Source organism: Cygnus atratus, chromosome 4, assembly GCF_013377495.2.
Source record: "Cygnus atratus isolate AKBS03 ecotype Queensland, Australia chromosome 4, CAtr_DNAZoo_HiC_assembly, whole genome shotgun sequence".
Taxonomy (NCBI): domain Eukaryota; kingdom Metazoa; phylum Chordata; class Aves; order Anseriformes; family Anatidae; genus Cygnus; species Cygnus atratus.
In genome coordinates this window covers 36861763-36882480 of record NC_066365.1, presented here as the reverse complement: position 1 = coordinate 36882480, position 20718 = coordinate 36861763, and the positions used below count along the sequence as shown (strand labels likewise).

General features: G+C 46.5%; 1 protein-coding gene across 5 annotated transcripts in view; it reads right to left on the bottom strand.

Moving 5' to 3' along the window:
- Window positions 1–7584: 7584 nt before the first annotated feature.
- RNF150 (ring finger protein 150) overlaps window positions 7585–20718 on the bottom strand; it is a 122699-nt gene continuing 109565 nt past the window's right edge. Inside the window, exons 7-8 of one of the 5 annotated variants that reach the window (XR_007708259.1) lie at window positions 13829–16770; window positions 7585–8797 (exon numbers count right to left, since the gene is read on the bottom strand). Coding sequence is in view for 4 of the 5 variants with exons in the window: in XM_050710642.1 (XP_050566599.1) it covers window positions 9469–9561; window positions 16664–16770 (200 nt within the window). In the remaining variant the exon portion in view is untranslated. Of the gene's footprint in view, window positions 8798–8955; window positions 9562–10106; window positions 16771–17805; window positions 17918–20718 lie in introns of those variants that run through there. The other 4 variants (XM_050710643.1, XM_050710642.1, XM_050710644.1 and 1 more) reach the window with 4 other exon arrangements.

The window sequence follows — 20718 nt, the reverse complement described above, 5'->3', positions numbered from 1 at the left end:
CGAGTCAGGAAATCTGCAGCCACCGCCTCAACATGGTTTGCAATAACGCAAGTCAGTTTACCTCTGTGCCCCTGCTTCCACCTCTGCAAAATGGGAAAGCTCATCCAAGAAGCACAGCAGTTTCCCCAGTTCATACACGGAAAGCACCCCGGATTCACCAAGAAGCAGCATGATAGCATTAAGTACGGCTGCTCTGTGATGATAGGCAAATCTATTTCTGCATTACCTCCCCCTTAATTTATAATCTTTTAAATATAAAGCACCTACCTATATATTTATATTTAGAACAGCTCAAATATATGGTTAATATCAGGAGTGTATCTGGAGGTAGCTGGGATCACGAATCTCCGTTGTTAATCAGCCGATGACTTCGGCGAGGCTGACATTTTCCTGGCTATTTTTAGAGCATGACTCAGACGCTGTAGCTGTACTACCGAGCCTGCAGAATCCCTGGAGGCTGATACCAGAGCCTCATTCAGAGCTGTACCAAAGCGTCGGTGCAAGAAGGGAAAGGAAGTCAAAGAGGGCAAAGGCTTTGTTCACACACCTTCAGGGCTTTCTTGGGGAAAAGTAAACATGGAAAGCAAGGCGTTATGGCAACATAGTGGGGTACTAGCAACTGGAAGGGAAACCCTTCTACGTGGCTGTCACAGGAACGTTTTCGTAATGCATCAGTGACCTGGTAGAAGCAAAATGGAGCCTTGTGAATGCTGTTTCCAGAAGTGACTGAAAACCCAGAAGAGAAAACGTTCAATTTTCAGCCAGTCCTATGGGTAATTGAATCCCCTGCTTCCCTGTGTGTATGAGAGTCCACTGCTTGTCTCGTCTCATTCCTCACGTGGCCTCCCTGAGAGCTGCTGCCACGGGGAGAAGACCCCCACACTGTGTTCAGCAGGGTCCAAGAACAGAGGAGATATTGGGTGTGGGGAGGGGGAAAGCAGGTGCTGGAGAAGGCAGTCTGGTGAAGTGGCTTGTTCTCATGCACAGCTTTGGTATGCATCACTTCAGAAAGGGCTGATTGGGATGCCCTTAGCAGGTAGATTTTGTGCAGGTTGACATCACTGTGCAGTCTCCAGGACCTGCCTGTTGGAGCAGCACACAGCTGGAGCAGAAGCAGTTCCTTTGCATGGGGTTTCTCTCTGGAAAAAATGATCAGTACCTGAGCCTCCATCAATCAGCTTTAATGAGCTGAAAGTAGTCAAAAACTTCCCAAGAATCCAGTCCCTGCCTCCTGAAGTTCCTGGGTTTTATTTTTAGTTATTTTCCTTTCTGATAGCAGACAGGAGATGTATATTTGGTCTGAAGTACAATGGAAACTCTGGCTGTGTACTGGGAAGAAGTCATCTGAGCAGTCACCCATTGCTTGGCACAAATGGCCCTGAGCATGTGTCTGTCACCTTCCTATCTCTCCTTCCCCAGCTCTCATACTTGCTCAGCCTGCTGATCTCTCATCTGGGTTTTGCTGGGCTGGTTATTACACAGTGTATTAACTGGGGTTTGAAATTAAGAAAAATGCTTTTAACTACAGCTCTGTAGCACATCATAATTAAAATCAGTCATTTACTTAGTGCCATGGTGCCACCAGTTGCCCTGACTGCCTGCAAATTGGTGACACCTGCACAAGCAGAGGCAGCTGTGCAGCTCGGAGCTGTCACAGCCATCCTGCCTGCTGGGAGTGGGGGCACCAGCAGGAGGAGGGCTGCTAAAAACCCCATCCCTCCTGCTGCCCTGCCAGAGACCTTCCAGCCTGCCCTGACATTTTATGGGAGTTGAGTCTTCAGGGCCAGCTCCCCTATTGCTTTGAGATGCCCATCTGGTCTATCCCCCCTATCAGAAGCAGTTTTCCTCCACTTACTACCCCATTTCTTAGATGTCTTTCAATCTTACTGCCTGCACAAGATCCCTGCCTGTGCTCCTGCCCCAAACATGGGTCTGAGAACATGGGTGGGAGCTGGCTGAGCCCACAGCAGGGGCAGCCCACCTCTGAAGTCAATGGTGCTACATCGATTTACATCAGAGTGAGACATAAAACATTCATAATGCATGTAACCGGGCACCGCAGTAAAGTGCATGGATCACAGAAAGCATTTCTTCAGGACCCCATCAGCCAAGAAACAAGCAGTAGAAAGATTTAAGTGTAAGGAGCTTGTGTTTTAGTTTGTTTGTTTTCATCTTAGAAGATTTTAGTTCTAATTAGTAAAGCTACAATATTATTTGTGGCCCAGTCATCCTAAGCAGCAGCGAAATCCACAGATCGATAGGGCGCTGCATTATAGTATTGCCTTTCATTGCTCTTAGGTTTCATCTCTTTCATGCCCTTATTTCAGACAGGAGTGAATAACTACATGATTGCTTTCTACAACAGGATTTTACACATCTCCTGTGCAAGCTTCCTGTACAAACCGTAAAACAAGTTTTCATATCCATCCTTAATGGCAGTGGTAGGGTGGGGGAAGTGCTTTGTGTCCTGCAAAGCTTGCAGCTCTCTGGGTGTTTCTAACAGAAAATTTCAGGTTTTCTGAGTTCTGACAAGAAGTTCCCAAAGCGCTGCAGACACAGGACTTGACACCAGCTAACGTGAATCCTGGTGTGATTTCCAGCACGAGGGGCTCCCAAAAACGGGCCAGAGGAGGCACAGCCATGCACGTATAGTGATCGCCTTCCCTTGCTAACATGCATTGCCAGCATGCCTTTTGTGTAACACTTACTGTGTAGAGCAAACTTCCCCTGCCATCACATTGCCCAGTAACCTTGATTTCTAGCACTTTGAGCAAGCACACAAGGAGATGATAAATGGAGCTGGATGACAACCATTAGTGCAGGAGACAGGTGGCTGCCAGGTCTGAACTTCTGTAGACATGAACTGAAAAGAGATTACAGACTTGCCATGGCCAAAAAAAAGAAAGCTGTCCTGTCAAAGAAAGCCATAAACCAAGAAAAACAACTCATGCACAGGTTATGCCCGATGCACTTCAAGCTCATTCATATATGAGCTCCAAACACAGCATAATCATCTCTCCTGCTTCCTTTTTTTTTTTGTGATGAGCAGAAAACAGGACAGAGTTGTGAGCATAACCAACACAGAAAGGTATTGCTATGGAAAATAACCTCATTTATGACCAGAAAAAGAACATCTGAAAGCTTACACTAGACGGAGAGACAAAAACCACAGCAAAATGCACCAAGGTAACTGTGCTGCTGACTTGCTGCAAGCTCTTCGATAGGAGACCTCAGAGGGACAGGGCAGGGAGGGCTCCTGCCCTCAGGTTTGATGTACCACCTGAAATGCTTTCAGATGACTGCTCCCTGTAGACTAAAAGGGACTGGGAAAGGCTTTGGGAGGCCCACACAGTGCCCGACAAGCCCTGTTGGACAGGTTTGAATGAGGCTTGTGGCAGAGGAGACAAGCAGAACACTCCTGCACCCACCCCATCCCAGCTCGCACCAGCAGCCCCAGGTCATTAATTCCCAGCTCCATTGGTTTCCAAAAAAACACACACAAACCCAAACAGGCACACAAGCCCCCACAAAGCCACATACAGCATGCACAGCACTGAATCCTCCTCCAGCAAGCTCAGTCCCAAAGAACTTGTTAAAAAAACAAGTATTTTAACATTTTGCCTTCAAAAGGGGGCTTTTTTTTTTTAAAGTAAAAAAAAAAGATAAGGAGCATCAATGTCACCTTTCTGAAAATGGTTAAATAGAAGCAGGAATGCTGTTTGAGCTTGAACAGCCTTCATAAAAACTCTGAACTACAATTTCTGCATGTCCTATTTGGCAGCAGAGGACCACAGACCTTACAAAGGATGCAACAAAGCAAGGGAAAAAGGAGAAACAAGAATGACCATATTTACTGCAAAGTATTTTAAGGCAAAAGGAAAGCATTCAAGTCCCTGGCTACCACCAAGCTTTACAAAAATCTAAAGAGCAAGACTAATCTCTATTTCCATCCAAAGAAGAGAATAAACAGAAAAGATAATAACCACAAGAATAATGGTATTTAGGAAGGTTTCTGGTGTTACAATCAAGGGCTGACAAGAGCAAGCTGACACGGTATTGCTAGAAAGAAAAAAAATTCATATTTACACACCGCACTGTCTGCATTTAATGTGCCTTTTGTGCAAAGTCAGGCTTCACATCCTGGAGATGGCCAAGTGCATTTCTGAATTGCTCTGCTTAACCTCTCTGACACATGAGGAGCGAGATTCAGTAGCGTGGATTTGCTCCTTTGCTGGCCAGACCTACTCTCCAGGGAGATGATCTCACAGCTGCATAAAATTATCTCCAGCACAAAAGAGAGAATCTCTCACGGTCAGATGGAGCTGCTTCACCACTTATGAAGCCTAGCTGCTGACAAAACAGGCGTGCAATGCTTCAGCAATAGCTATCAAAACACCAGGCAATTTACTGCTTATGTGCCCTTCAACTGAGGATGCTCTTAGTCAGTGACAACTTCTCTTGAGTGAACAAACAGAAATAATATATTTGTCTGAGGTCCTGCAGACCACAAATTGAGGTGGATTTGACATCCTCAGGGCCTTAAAATGCTGCTGTGCCCATGACAAGCAGTGTCCTGGCTCTCGCACCTGCACCCCAGGACCCTTCCTCTGCAGGGGCTCCCAGGGACAAGGCAGCCAGCAGGGAGTCCCCACCCTGAGGTAGTTGGGAAAAAAGTCATTTTTTAGTAAGTAGCACACCTTGAGCCCAGGTGAGGCCAAGGGCGCTAGGTAGCAGGACACCAGAAGTGCACAAAGAGCAACTTGGGCTGATTGCTCCAACAGGTGACAACCTACCAAGGGAAAAAAGCACACCTTCCTACCAGCCAAAGCACAAGTGAGTCCTTCATTGTCATCCAGGAGAACATCTCCCTGGTGCTGCGCTGAGCCCTTTTCTTCCCCCAAAACAGAGGCAAATGGAGCCCCTACAACAAGCAGCTTCCTTCTACAGTGTCGCTGGGGCTGCTTTATACCTTCAGCCCACAGGTCCTGCAGTCACCTTCCCAGCATGCTGGCCTTCCCCCTCCACACACCCCGGCAGCACAGCTGACCCGTGTTGGCCATTGCTAATGATGCCTTGCATGCATCTGCATCGGGGAGCCCTGCCATCTGCTTCTGTTTAGGACTTCACTGAGCGTAGGCAAGGAGAAATGTTTTTTTCCCAGTACTGATGAGCTTTTTCAGAGCAGTTTTCTAGCTGAAAGGCTGTGAAATTCAGTGTCAGTCCTCCATAAGAAAATCCCCCTTCTCTTTATTACAAACAAACAAACAAACAAATCCCAAACCACCACCCTCATCGTAATAACACAGCCTTGTGTGATTTTTCTCATCCATTTTTGGGTATTTTTCTGACTCTCAGACCCAAATCACACTGAGGGCAGCACACCAGAGGAGATGAATGAAGTACTCCACGTGTTGAGGCTGCGCTGCCAGCTTGTATTTTACCTCACGGGCCTGAAACCTGGCCTGAGCGTGGGGCAGACACCGGGTGAAGGTGCTGGGTGGCACTGAAGTGCGCCTGAATTTCGGCTGGGTTGTGCCCAGGTGAAGGTGTCTGCGTACAGCCTGGGGTTTCTGATGGTGGGGCTGGAGTGGGACGTGAGGCATGGACCCCCACAAAGCGCATCACACTTGGATATGATTTTTTTTCCCCACCCAAATCCCTGCTCAGGTCTGAGTGGGATTTCCTGTACATGGCAGCCCTGGCAATTCTTGTGAGCCTCAGTCAGCCAAAGCCATGCCAAAATAACCCACTCCTACATGGATACGAGTATGTGCACTGACAGAGGTTCAACCGATTTGCTTCTTAAACACGCCTTTGGCTAAAGCCTGGTCAAAACGTGGCATTTTTGTGCATTCAGGCAGCCAGGCTGGGATGCCGATTGAGGGCAAAAGCCCGTCGGAGTCCCAGCGGACAGGAGCACTGAGACCCACCACCACCACCACGGCACTGCGGCCGAGGCGATGCCTGCGGCTCCGGCACACGGTGCGCAGGGCTGGGAGATGCATTTGCGGCACGAGGGAGCCTCCTGTTGGGGAAGACGAATCCTGTCTCGCATGGTCGGGAACGTGTCTGTGAGGAGCTCCACGCAGAGAGAACAGGGATGAGCGAGGCCTTATGTGTTTTGGGCCTTTACCACCCATTTTTTTCAACGCTTCTCAGTCGCTAAGGCTGCAGCCCCACACGGCCCTGCCTCCCCTCTGCCTCCCCCATTTGCCTCCAGAAGCTGTGGGCTTGCAGGAAACATCAAATACCACAGGCGTTGCCCCCAGCCCGTGTACACTGCAGCCCCGGGCACCATCAGGCGGTGAGACTGCTGTGCCAGCACCCCGAGCCTTCCTCTTTCTGGCCACGCTGTGCAATTCCAGAGAGGCCCCTGGGGCCTGGAGAAAGGCGACGAGGATGTGCTGGCACTGTGTCCACACGAAATGTGACTGAGTGAGCCTGGCCCCTGCAGCTGGGACGTGTGGGACATCTGGAAAGCCAGGAGCAATGCGGAGGGGGCAACCACCTTGGTGCTGCGCCTTCACAGGCGTCTGCTCCCCGCCTCGGCTAAGTCAGACGCGGGCCAGGGCTGTGGGCCGGAGCCAGCACGGCTGCCCCAAGCAGGGCAGGGGAACAACCTCGCCTGAGCTCTGGGCTCTGACAGACGAGCTCCGGGGCTTGGCCAACACGTCTGAGGCATTGCCACTCCCAGATGTCTGCTCTGTCTCTCTGCCAGGAGCTACCATGCTCCTAGCTAAGGCAGGAGGACATCTGACTGGGCTTCAGCTGCTGCTGCTGGCCTCCTTGTGCAAGCCTCTCCTTGTGACCTCTCAGGGGGCAGGCCGGACTATGAGGCCAGGGTGCTGAGGTGCAGATGTCCAGCAGCATGGACAGAGGAGCATGGTGGTGGCCTGCAGCAGAGGGTGGCCCAGGCACGTGAGGGTGGCGATGCGTCCCCTGCTTCAGCTGTGGCCAGGGCTTGCCCTCTGCTTGTTTTGCATGGGGAGCAGAGGCTGAGGAAGGAGTGTGCTGCAAAATTGCACCCTCACTTATTGAGCACTGGCTTCTTGCGGCTGATCTATGGCAGATACGAATGCACCAACCCATTTCATTTCTTTTGGACTGTAAGTCCTCTTATTACCCATGGGCCTCCCCCAGACCTGCTCACCCCGTGTGGCAGTGCTGCCTTCTCAGAGCTGTTTTCCTGGGAGGGGTCCCCAAGACTTGGTGCAGGCAAATGCAGCTTCCCTTAGGGCACCCTCAGATGTGCAGCACAAAGCGTGTGCGCTTTCCTAGCACGTTTTGGGTGTCACGGGACAGAAGGGACCCTGGGTTGGCTGGCACAGTGCAAATCTGGATAATTCCTTTTGAGTCCTGAGTCCTCTCCACTGGCTGTGACAGGTTTGAAGGTCACCTCCTAGAGTCACAGGAGCGAGAACAATTTGACTTTGGAGGGGAAAAAAAAAGAAAAAAGCACAGAGCAGCATAGCTTTATTGCTGTACTTTGACTAGAGATGGAGCCCATACGCAGTGGAGAAGAGTGATGTCACCCCAGCCGTAAGTTATGTGCTTGCATCCTGGAATTAATTGCCTTACACCCCTCGTTATTTATAGCCCTGATGCCATTCCCAGCAGCCGCACATTGGGTTACTTCTGCTGCGATACCCGAGCACGCTGTGCCCACACGATCTGCAGCACTGGCAGCAGCTGTGTTGTGTGTGCAGATCCCACAGCAACTCGCACTGCTGCCTGCCGAGGGAACCGGGCCTGCTCCCTCCTGTGGCCGCCCAGCAAGTACACGGTCATCGGGAACAAAGCAGGGACCAGGATCCTGGGCTGGTGATACCTCAAATCTCCCTCCGCAGCCAGCCCAGGGTTTATTCTGGTGAGGAAGGCTCCTGCCCGTGGAGCAGGGCTGTGCAGGCCGGGTTGGATGGGCAGAAGTGATTCCTGGTGTTGCTGACAAAGCCACATTAAACCTCAGCTGATTTTCCTGCTCGGAGCCAGCTTGCTGGCCACCACTGTGAGCAGCAAGAGCAAGGCCCAGTGGGAGCGAGCAGGGCCAGGAGGCAGGGTGATGTGGGGAGCCAGGTCTGACCTAGCCCCCGGCTGCTGCCTCCCTCGCTGCTGGGGCAGACCCGAGCCAGGCCCCAGCCGATGTGCTGCGTCCGTGCCTTGAACTCAGCGCTGCGGCTGGCCAGAAGCACCCCTGCTGCTGGCACCAGCTGGCAAGCCGAGATTGTGGGCCAGGACTGGGGTGAGCTGCGTGCCTGCAGCGGGGCTGCAGTTTTGGAGATCTTCTTTTTCACATCTACTGGAAAACTTGTCTTAAATTTCTTTTAGGCAGGATATTTACCGTGTCCTGAACCTCCCTCCTGTAAGCAGCATGGGCAGTATGGCTGGGGCTGCTCCCCCGCGTCCCTCTGCTCCCAGGGACAACACCTGTGGGGACGAGTGGGACAGGGAAGAGCAGCCAGACAACTCCTCACACGGGCAGTTCAATGCTTACTGTGGCATGGCCGAGCCGTCGCACCTTAGAGCTATTTTAGCACATGCTGCCCGGGGCCAAGGGTGACCGCAGCTCTTCCTCTGGGATGCGGAGGTGTTCACCTTCTGCCCAGCCGCCGCTTTCTGACCAAAAGCAGCTGAAGGACAGTGAGAGTGAGGGCAGCAACTGGGGCTGGAGGCCAGGCTGCAGCTCGGGTCCCTCCTGGCCGGAGCTTCTGCTTTGCATCGGTGCCAAAGTCAGCAGCAGCCATGTTCAATGAGAAACAATCAGCGACTTTCACACATCAGGAAACGCCAGCTTTACTGTCTGTTAGAAAATATGTATGACACAGTAATCAGATTCGTTTTATTAAAAAACTTGCAATAAAATTCCTCAGAATTCACAATCTTAACTTTGATAGTTGCAATATTTTACTAGTACATAGTAACACAGTCTCACATATTTACATTATAATCTTCTATATAACAAAAATAGCCGTGTTGTACTACAGAACAACGCTTCAAATATTAGCCGTAACATTTTGGTACTTCCCCCAGCTGAGTCACTGTCCATGCTCTTTAGCATTTACAGTATATAACAAAGCAAGATGAAACAAAAAAGTGTGTGCCCCATGATTTCAGGCAAATCCCTTTAAGGTGGTAGCTTTCTGACTCCCACATTTTTCAAGAGATAAAGTGCATTGAAAGGGAAGATGTACACATTACAAAGTATCAGCAAATAGTTAAACTATATGTGCAGTGCTGTACAGAAAGTAATGCTAGAAAAAAAGGCTTGCTTCACAAACTGCTACTGCTCTTTTTTGGCAGCAAATTCACAGGTAGCAGGAAAAAAAGCTAACTAAGGAAAAGAACTGCCTATGCAAGTGCTACAGTATGATTTTGCTGTGGTCTTTCTCTAGGTGTTTCCTACACCAAAGTGTAACAACCTGAAGAAAGGAACTTTATCTTATTTGTGGAGCTGAAGGGCAGTTCCCACCGTCAAAAAGAGCATAACACGGTCAGGCTACGGAAAGCGCCTGCAGTACCAGCAAGAGCTTCAGCCAAGAAGAATAGGCCCCGGTCCTGACGGACCTGCAGACAACAGAAGATGCGGCGTGCAAGTGAGTTCACACGTGTGTGTGTGTGCATGTGTGCAACAACCCTGCCACATCCCCCCAGCTTCCTCGGGCTGTCAGCCCCGCCAAGCAGGGCCAGGGCTGAAGCAGAGCCGCTCCTGGTGTCCGCAGCAGGACCGACAGCAGCCTGTGAGAATTTCACTGATACAGAACATTGTCTCCTAACTGGAAATTATTTTAGTAAGCTGTGTGCTGATGCATGTGGTATTTATTTTGTTCTTTTTTTTTTTCCTTCCCTTTTTAACATTGGCATTTGCTGGTATGGCTGTGCAGTGTGTGAGAGAAGACATTGTTGGAAAAACTTTGGAGCCATCACTGGAAAACAGAATACTTCTGCTCTGTTCATGAACTGTGTACAAATGGGACATTGTATTTTATTATTTATTTTTTTTTTGGTTTGCTTATAAACTACTCTAAATAAAAATAATTCTCTTCTGGAAATGGATGGAATGTATATTTGGACAAGTACAAAACCATTTTAAATGCTCACTAAATACAAGGAACATCTTGCTATAAAAGTAACAGACCCTCCCACCCACTGTCCCCTCTTTACATTTCTAATTACAAAATGGTACAGTCATTTCAGGTTCCTAAACATGAAACAAGAAGTGAGGGTGGTATTACGTAAATACAAAACATTTAGATATTGACATCTGTAATAACCGTATACATTCAGAGCAACCAAGCGCCTTGATCTTATTATTTTTAACACTACACAGGACTGAAAAATCAGGAAATAAAAAGGGAAAACACTATTTCTTCTTTTTGTCTTTTTTTTTTTTTTTGCATTCACTCCAGAAAGAATGAACTTTCACCAATTCACAATTAAAATAGTTGGGAGGGGCAAGATTAATTTCAGATGGAAAACTCATCCGTTGGCTTTCCAAACTCCACAAGGCATTTAATTCCTCTCATCTTCTCTGTTTCTCTCTTTGAAATACAGCTTGTGCTCAGAAAGCTTTTTTTTTTTTTCTTTTTTTCTTTTTTTTTTTTTTCCCCACAGAACAGAAGTGCCAGGGAAGAGAAAGCACTGGGAGCAGCTCCTGCCTAGCGGGTGTCAGCTGCGCGGCAGAGGGCACCCTTGGCCCTCGCTCGTCGCCCCCAGCCCGCAGCTGCCAGCTGCTGCACCCGCACCCAAAAGCCCACCTGGCTCCCCTGCCAGCTGCAGAGCTATCAATTAGTTCAGGTAAGGGCTTGTCTGAAGGAAAGGACTGCTTGCCTTGGATCAGTTGTCCCTGTTCAAAAAGTCTGCTAAAACAACACCTCCACCCTCATTTTCCCTTTCCCCTAAAATATTTCCTTATGCTGTTTTTTGCTGCTGCTTTAACTGACTTGATTTATATCTGTCAGACCGGTTGCCCCGTATATGCTCAAACACTGCATCTGTAAACCAAATGAGCCTGTTTGCACTCAGTGCTCCTCAGTGAAGCAGCAATCCAGCAGCAGCTAACAGGCAGCAGCCCCGCTTACGAAGCGGTTGGGTTCCCCTGAATCTGCCCAAGGCCCAGGGCCTGCCTCTTCTTCAGCCCCCACGCTGAGCCGTATCACAGGACATTTATCTGTGAGCCCTTCTACGCTACCAGGACAATGCACAGGGCACACCCGAAGGCGCTGACCCTCTGCACTGTGGCTGCCTCCCTCTGGCTGGGCGCTACACGAGGTTAACTAACTGCTTCTGTTTGGACTCGTCCTGGCCCACAGCTCTATCAGACCAGTAACTTTCACCCTACAACCGGGCTCTACAAGAACAACGGGTAAAAAAAAATCTCCATTATTGCTAGTGAAATAGAAGGCCATAAATGACTATCAGTTTTCTTGGTTTGCACAGACTGTAAACTCACACTCCTGGCTTATTTCACACTACATACTCATCAGCTTTTCTATGGACAATGACCAGGAAGGAACAAGCCTCTTACAAACACAGGCTGGGAGCTGCCCGCTGCCCAGCCCGAAAGGCATCTCCCACTGTTGAACATAACCTGTGTCGTCATTTCAGTACAGACCAATCGTCACAACAAGGGCTTGCAGCCTCGAGATTATCCATGAAGGCTCGTGCCCTGATCTTTGCCCATTAATCACTGAATCCCCTCAAGAGGCTGCAGCATACATTCAAAGGAAAAAGTTGGTAAGGCAAAAAACTGGAAAATTCATATGATGACTGCACTCCAGGTTTAACCAGAATGGGAAATATAACATGTTTTACAGAAAATCTGTCACTGTGTACTGATGACTGAAAGCACGTAGAGGTGTTAAGTGATCTGCAGATACCTGCCATGGCAATCCTTCTGTATGCAAACATCTTCTGAGCTCAACATTTTTCAAGTTGGACAAGCGTTTCTTTTTATTTAGCAAAGGGGAAAAGAGGGTGGATTAACAGGTGCAACAAGAAAGACTTCGGATCACAAAATGCATATTCCTTGTGAAACATTGAATTCTGAGCTAGATCTGTCTCAGTGCTTGGGTTCATTTTGTTAACAAAGTCAGAACGTATCACAAACTGGTCATTCAACAAGAGACGAAGTATGGACTTTCTTGCAACAGCATCTTCTGGATCTGATCCAGACGTCATTAAATTAAAGCAGTGAGATCCTAGGGACCTCTCATAGTATGCGATCTCAGTTTTTTTTTCAAGTTGCTTCTGTAAAGCCTTTTTCTTTATTGCCAGGTTCTTTCACATATGGAAACGCTCTAAAAATGGCAGCAGCTTCTGTTTTCACTACAATGCAGTTTCCATAGCTGCATCAATGTACTTGTATATGCGTATGTGGAATTTTAATTCTATAGATTGCTTAAAGAACAAACTGCAGCACTACCATTGTCCCTGTCCTGTTTTTGAGGCTCTGAAGCAGTCGGGAAAAAACAAACCTCAAACTCTCAGCAAGTGCCAGACCTGTGCCCGCAGCAGAACGGGTGAGCTGAGGAAGGGATGCAGCAGAGCTGGTGCCTTGCACACCCACATGCACGCATTAGGTTGGGTCCGAGCACAAAACTCTGCCCATGCAACTTTTTACATCTTCTACCTATTGAACGGGCCTTTGGGAAAGCAGTTCAGCGAAACCCATGAAAACCAAAGGGAACTCAGAGCACAGGCTCTGCCTGTCCAGGTTTCCTCCTGCAACCCAGCCGGAGTGAAGACAAGCTGGTGAACGCTTTTCCCACACTGTGCTCACCAATGGGAAATAAGACAAAAGAGCCTCAGGTGACAGGAACAGGAAGAGTTTACAGAGACACACGATGAGCCTAGTGACAAGAACATTTTCTCAGAGCTGTGCTGCCTTCTGGCCACCGGCCCTGTGCAGGACCGGCCCCCGGTCCCAGCCGTGCTGTCCAGACAGCAGCAGCTGCAGCAAAGCCATCCGCACCACGGCACGAGTGTGCAGAATTACACACCTGAGCACTTTTTTTTTTTTTTCCCCTCCTGGCTGCAGGCTAAAGGCTGCTCTCTGTTCTTAGCAGGCAGGGCCGTGCCCCCAGCATCCGAATCCCACCTATTTAATGCCAGAGCCCTGGTGTGGCGGGCAGCAGTACCGAGGAATCACAAAACGCTCAGGAAGGGACCAATCGCGCCCAAACCTGCCAATGAGGAGATTTAGTTTTACCCTATGAGGAATCACAGGGGAGGGATTCACATAGGCAAAACTGCACGGGCATGAGGATCTACAGAATTAAGGCTTTCGCATGTGTTACAAACATACCTCTGGGCTCTTAATATTTATGAAGCACCTCAAATTGCCAAGGCATTTCCCAGGTTATATATACAAAGGACATTTGAGCCAGGACCTGCTTTAGGAAAACATTTCCATTTGACCCAGGGTCTTAAATATACTATAGAAGACCTGTTGAAAATACTGTGATTTCAGAGCAAGTCCAACATTAGCCTTAAGTGCTTTTCTGAACAAGGACGGATTAAAACATTTACTTAAGTGCTTTCCTAAGTTCTGCCTTCAGTGCTGTGTAACCTGGCCTAGCACTTGTTATCACGTAACAGCGCTCAGAGCTACACAACACCTGAGGAGAGAGATGGAGAAACATCCTTCCTGAGCAAAACTGCAGAATTTGGAAAACAAAAGCTGAAAGTCTCCTGACCCAGATTTGCTAGGATGATTCTTCTGAAAGACCATAATATGGTGGTGCACAAAATCATCTCACCTAGCCTAGCACCCTATCCCTGATGGTGGCCAGCCCTGGCCCCTGAAGGACCAGGTCTAGGATGGGATACTTACAGAAAGAGCATGCAGAGTGTGATCCCTCTCCAAAATCCTTTCCCAGCTTCTAGAGGTATGGGCAGGGTCTCAGTTACAGTCTGTGTGCTGTCCTGTTGAGCACAGCTCCCTTTAAGGATTTTGCCTGCAAATGACCCACTTCAGCATCACCTCCTGCCTTGCTTTTTTTTTTTTCTAGCCTCTTGTGCAAACACAGACCTCGCTTGCTCTGCTGTGCTGTGGGGGACTCCATTACAGCAACAGACAATTGGTCAGTTTGTCCACTAAGTTAATTCAGCTTGTAAAATAAAATGAAGACTTTGTGACAGGCCCTCTGAAACCCACATGACTCAGCCAGGAGTTCTGTTTGCGTGCTGGGTGCCGCAGGCGGATGTTAGAGGATCACTGACAACTTGGACATCGTGTTCGTGATGTTCCTGTGACATATAGCACTCAGGCTCCAGCACTAGGGAAGAAACTGTACCAGCGTGTGTTCTTTCCATAGGGAGCCCTGACTGGGTATATAACCAGCTTCTCTTTCCCCTGAACTCACTCACAATGAATTTCACTCCTATGTGAAGGGCCGGTATGAGGTATAAGCACCACTTAAATCCTACTTCATTACTTCCAGAGCTTAAGTGGAGCTGATGTGATTGGTACCTTGTGTGAACTCTTGTGAAGGGGTGAATTTCAGCATCGGCTCCCCTGATAGTGTGGGCCTTTCCCAGAGTGGCAGGGAACAGAGGAGATATTAAAGAATAAGGAAAATGTGATAACAGAACCACAACTATTGGCAAGAGTGACTCAGCCGCGCCCTCCGGAACAGTCTCTAACTTCCTTTTTACAACAAACAGATTCCCAACTCCTTGCATCTCTTTAATTAAAAAGAGATGTTCTTTTGAATGGCATATAAAAATGTAACAGCACATATCTGGATCATGGTTTTGAAGCCTCAAACATACCCTGCAATTTAGGGACTAAGAACATCACAAAAAATAAGCTATAAAATGAACAAAACCAAAAGTATGGAGGATAATTCTTCCTTCTTCCTGTAATAAAAAAGCAAGTTGTCCAAAATTTTAGGGATAGTTCTAACCACATTTGTTCCTGAATAAGCTCTGATAAAATGAATTTTGGGTGGGAGCTGTTTTCCACAGCTAGTGAATAAATCCACAAGGAAGATTAAATATAGCAAGAACGCTAACAGTTGCGTTTTGAGATGCTGCTGTGACACAAGTGAAGATGTTTGACCTCTCCATGAAATTTCGATGTAAGACGAATCATTGATTCTGCTGACCTACTTGGGAGCCAGTAATGTGATTCAAATCATCTGACTGTCAACAGAAAGCATTTACTCTTGTAAAACAGTTAGCTAAGAGGGCTTTTTCACAGTTGAATATTTTGAAAAATGAAATCATAGATTGAACAAGTAAAAATAAGCTTTTTTTCCTGGAAAGCATAATTCAGTATGGACTAATAATAATCACAGGTCATTATTATTTAGATATTTTGATTTGTGTTGCTTCTTATTTATAAATTCCTTCCTCCCTACCCAAAATGTTTTGGTATATATACTTATATAAATTGCAAGTATTCCGTTATGCTTGCAGCAGTGTTAACAGGGACTCTGGAGGGCAATGAACCACCTGAACTCTTGTGTTGGGTAACAAGCTGGCAAAAACTGCAGTAAAAAAAAAAAAAAGAGAGAAAAAAAGGAGAAATGCAGAAAGAAAAAAAAATAAAACAAAAAACAAAGCGGTAAGTAAACATTTCATCCAGCTGCCTCCTGCCTCATTAACAATTTCTGAGACTGATATCAGCATCTCCGGACCCCTTCTAAGAACATCTTTTTTTGTCTGCATAATGCACAGCTGTTAACAAGCACCCTCTTGAAATCCCTCAGACACTCTTTCAGCCTACTGGTCAGATTCTGGTCTGTAAAGTTAAGCAAAGATGCAATGTTACACTAGATCTTTTCCAGCTATAGCCCTGTAACTTGAAGGAAGGCTGTCAATGTACTGACCACTACTGATAGCATAAATCTAGCAAAGGACCAGACGGACAGGGTGAAGCTTAATGCTTTTCTTTCTCTCCCTCAACACTGTACCATACTTGTCTCAAATAGAGCTCTACGTAAAAGTCAACATAATGCTGTTTTAAACCAAATCTCTGCAATCTTTTTTAATTCAGAGCTCTCTTACAAATAAAGCCCTTCAGAATACACAGTTTCCAAGCCTCCACTTAATGAAAGCAGGCTTCACATTATTACAGGGTGCTGGTGCACCATCCTTCTGAAGCCCTGTGTGCTTCATAAAGAAGCAACAGGCAATGATACATCCTGGAGTTGGATCACAAAGTGACCAGTGAACAGGAATTCAGGTTTCTGGATTGAACTCTTGAAAAAGCTGGGCGTCAGTCAACAAAAATAGCGTGTCTATCCATAACAAACTATAAACAAACAAATGTAACAAACATACGTCTTTTCCAAAAAAAAAAAAAGAAAAGAAACAAAAACCCAATCGAACAAGTGTAGAAAACACTCAAGTCGTCATTTCAGTTGCGTATTTATGAGCCATGAAGAGTTACATGACTGCTCTCAAGCACGTGGGTAAACTGGAAGTGTTCATCTCCCGTGTGAACAAACCAAACGTATGTAAGTTGATGAAACTGCACCCAGGCAGACACAACTGTTGCTATTGCTTTTCGTGACCATCTCAGAATGGAGTGTGCAGGAGTGACAGTGCTCTGGAGGCATGTGCATGACTGGTCCAAATCCTAGAAAGCTGACTCGGTCCCTCCCTGTGACCCTCCCCTGTAGTTTAGTGTCGGAGCTCTGTTTGTTTTTCAAGACTTCACCTCTTCGCAGTCTTGATCAGTGGAAAGCTCCACATCGGAGAGTCCAACCTCCATTGCCATAATCAATGAAATATCTGAATCACTGCTGACTGCTGGCTCCTGTTCATCTGTGAGGGCGGAAAAGACAGGAAAAAGGCATTATGTTCACATCTTTCTTACATGTCAAAGGATTACTATTTTTCAGGTTTGCAGATAGGACCCAAAGGCAGATCCAGGTTTCTCCACAGCTGAGGTTGTGCTCTGTTTCCAAACTTTGCTCTTATTCAATATCTGTCTAAAATATTTCGAAAACATCACAAATTCAACCCCATCTGTAGAGAGAAACATGATGACAAGGAGCCTGGATGAGTAGTACTTTCTTCCCTTCCTCATCCTCCCAGGGCTCTCTGTTCAGGCCTTTCATCCCCATGACCTTCCTCTCACACACCTGAGCATGTCCCTCACCTTCTTCCCCTTCCCCGACCTGCCATCATCCTACTCTCTCCCCCAAAGGCAACAAGGTAAGGATAAAATCATGGGCACATGGTGGAATGGCTTGGTCATCAGGAAAACATCTCTAACAGGAAAAAAAATCTGCCCAGACCCTCACTAGGTGATAGACTCTCTGTTCCCAGAGGCTTTCATAATGTTGCTAGGCAAATTCCTGGAAGGAGCAACATGGAGGTCATTAGTTCTGCCCCAGCACATGGGACGAGGCTACTTGCCCCCTCTGGTGCCTTCTCTCTCATTTTCAGGCCTCTTTTCTGCCCACCCTCTGCTTTGATCTGCAGGCACCTTGCAGGTTCCTGATCCAGTCCAAAGGGACCTACCGTAATCCACCACGATCCCGAATACAGAAAGAATCAGATTATTGACTTTTGCAAACTGCAAATCCCATCAAAACTACAAGTGTGGGAGGAATAACTTATTTTTGTTTTGATCCTGCAGCGCTTACTCTGTATGTATTTAGTAGCAGATAAAAGCAACAGATTTTAAAGGACTAAAAGCTAATTTTATTTCAAGAACAATCAGGAGAAGCAGAGTGCACTGGATCTCTGGGGAGATTTTCAAAGGCACAAAAATCACTTGGGTGGCTGAGTCCCTGAGAGAAGAAGTTGATGGTTTGTATGTTCAAGCGGTTTAATTACAACGATGGTACTTACACTGTAACAATACAATGTATTAAAATCTGTAGCAGTTTTTCCTTTACACATTTATTTTTCAGACAATAGAAGCAGAGCTTGACTGATGCTAAAAAGTCTAGAAGTTGAATATCTAAAAAATAACAAATATGAAAGATTACAGGGAAGCCAGGAAAACAATAACTTCTCACAGTTTAATTATTCACTTGAAGCTAAGTGAGCACAATTAGTCTCCTCTCAAGAGCTACATGATTTTTAAGTCAGTTCCAGAGAAAAAACATTTATTTATTTGTGCTGTGATTAGACCTCATGTTCTGGAGAGAAAGCTTCAGTGAGGTCTGCATTATTCAAACTGAAAGAACCAGTGTGTTCCTTTAGAACCCTCCCTATTTTTCACCCTGGATTATTTTTATACTTTCTTGATTGCAAGATAAATAATTAATACACACAGCCTCTCTATAACTGCATTTTTTTCCCCATCAATATGACAGTAGTAAAACGTTTCAAGGCATTGCTTCAGACTATAAATATTTCTCCTGGGGGAGGAGTAGGTACTTACAAACTGAATGGTACGTCACGCAGACTTCAATGGGCTCCAATGACATGGAACCGTTGGGTGAACTGCTAGACGCAGGAGTGCAGAAGTGCAACACCATGGCCTAGAGCACTGTCTGTAGTGGGACAGCTCCCTGAGCCAGAACCATGTGGTTCCAGACCACTGGAACCAGTGGTGATGAACTGGAATTCGTCAGTATAACTAATACAATTCTTAAAAAACAAGGACAATAGTGGTTTAAATGTTGACCCAAGAGAAAGTTTACATTCTCCTGACAGAGTCCCCAAGGCACAGCCGTGTTAAATAGCCAGTTGGAGCGTTTTGAGAGCAAGGTGACTTTCATCTGAATGAGAGCTGTGCAGGAAAGAACGGGCTGAATGGTGGGAGTGAGCCACGTGCATGCTGAATGGGCCGTCCAAGTGGCCAACACCAAGTGTCAGAGAGCCAAAGGAGAAGTGTTTGTGGTGCTGAAATGTTATTACAAGATCTGCCATTCCTTCCAGGGCTGCACAGCAGAGAAAGATCTCAACTGCCTTCAAACTGGACAGAACAAAGCAGATCTACAGCTCACCTACCAACTTTCTAACCCATTTAGGTACAGAAGCACAAGCTTCTCAAAATAGCAAACTTGAATTTTACATTTAGAACTTTATGTAATTACAGCAACTCTTCCTTCTTAGTCCTTACAAACTACAGGCTCTGCAGTTTGTTTTCTTTGGGCCTGAAGTGCAGGTCAGTAAGAAAAATGAACAAAGGATCCTAAAAATGTCCATGTGCTGGCACTGCTTCTCCAGTTCTGCAGAAGTGCCCAGGAACATGGATGCTCCATCTCCCTTGCTTGCTAACAGTACAGTTGTTCAAAATCCTAAAGCTGCAGCCCGCTGCTTCAGCAGAGTGAGGAGAAAAACTTGGACATCACCACTCCTTACTCCTTTCCCTTCTGCAGAATCAACACTGACATTTCTTTGGCAGATGCAGGCAACACAAGGAAATTAATGCATCCCTCAGCATTACGTGCTTGATCCCGTAAATAGGAGTCCTACTACTGACCGCAACACGCACATGATGGATCTCAGGGAGGCTGCTGAGGTTACACCATCTGCTGGTATCTTTGGGTGCAGACCTGGCTGTAAGTCTTCAAACTGCTTTGCTTTGCCTCCCCCACACAGCACAGGCTTTCTAGACCAGTGGGAGGGTTTTTGTTGGCCAGCTGCTCAATAACATGAGCCAGCGCAATTAGGGACCTTTGTTGAAGGTAAGCAAACTGCAAGTGCCAGGAGCTTGGCCTGCATTTTGCATCCCTGACTTTTAGATCCCATTTACAGTGACAAAGCTTACACAGTCACACAGTTCTCCAGAGCATGCCTGATTCACTGTTGAGAACTTTTATGACATTTTTGCAAGTTTTGTAAAATTTATTGTCTGTCTTAAAGCTCTGAAATAAGGTGAGGACCTCAACTTTTTCAGTCAAGATCTCAGCTTTCACTTAAAAATAATTAAATCTTCAGAAGCAAAAAGGAAATAGTTTGTTGTTTTTTTTTTTAATTTAAAATATTTACACAGTTTTTATTCTGTATCACTTGTGATTTTGGATGTTTGATATTGACAGCCCTGCCTAACAACAAATACTATAATACTTCCACCGTGCTTTATAGCATTTCATGCCACAGGCATAAAGCCTTTTGCTTAATGAAGCAAAAGGCACATCCCAATCTGCTTTTCAGCCTGAGCGCTAGCGCCTACAGCCAGCAACTGTAGACCTCACTGCCACATTCCTCTCATGTCAGTGAAACGCAATACACCACAGCATGCTGCCTACTTCCAGACAGACTTTTTCCACTTACTTACATTCCTTGACACACATTCATTTGAGAGAGGCACAATAAAACAAACTCTTTCTCTAGTCAATGTTACTTTAAACTTACTTACACAGGAACAATATTACCCCACAGATATGGAACTGTCCTACACAACAGTAGTAAAGCCTTACTTGTTGCAAAGTTCATAAAGCAATGTTTATATTGGAGTATAATTGCAATCAAACAAGGATGAAAATAGCTAATTACTCTGGTGCTTTAAAACAGTAAGACTGCACTCTACTAATGGTTATCTACTGCTGCTGCTGCTCCTAACACTGAGCAAGTGTGTAGCTGTCACAGACTAATGAATATTCCAAAACAAAAAAGTTAGGCTACAGTTTCTAAGAATTTGACACTGTGTGCAAGAGTCTTGGGAAGGACTTAAGCGTTCAGCACTGAGTGAAAAGTGCATTTACAAAAATGCCACGTGCTGCATGTAAACATACAGGCATTAGCACAAACCAATGTAATTGTAATGACCTAAGCAAGGATGAGGAGCAAATCAATGCAACTGTGGTG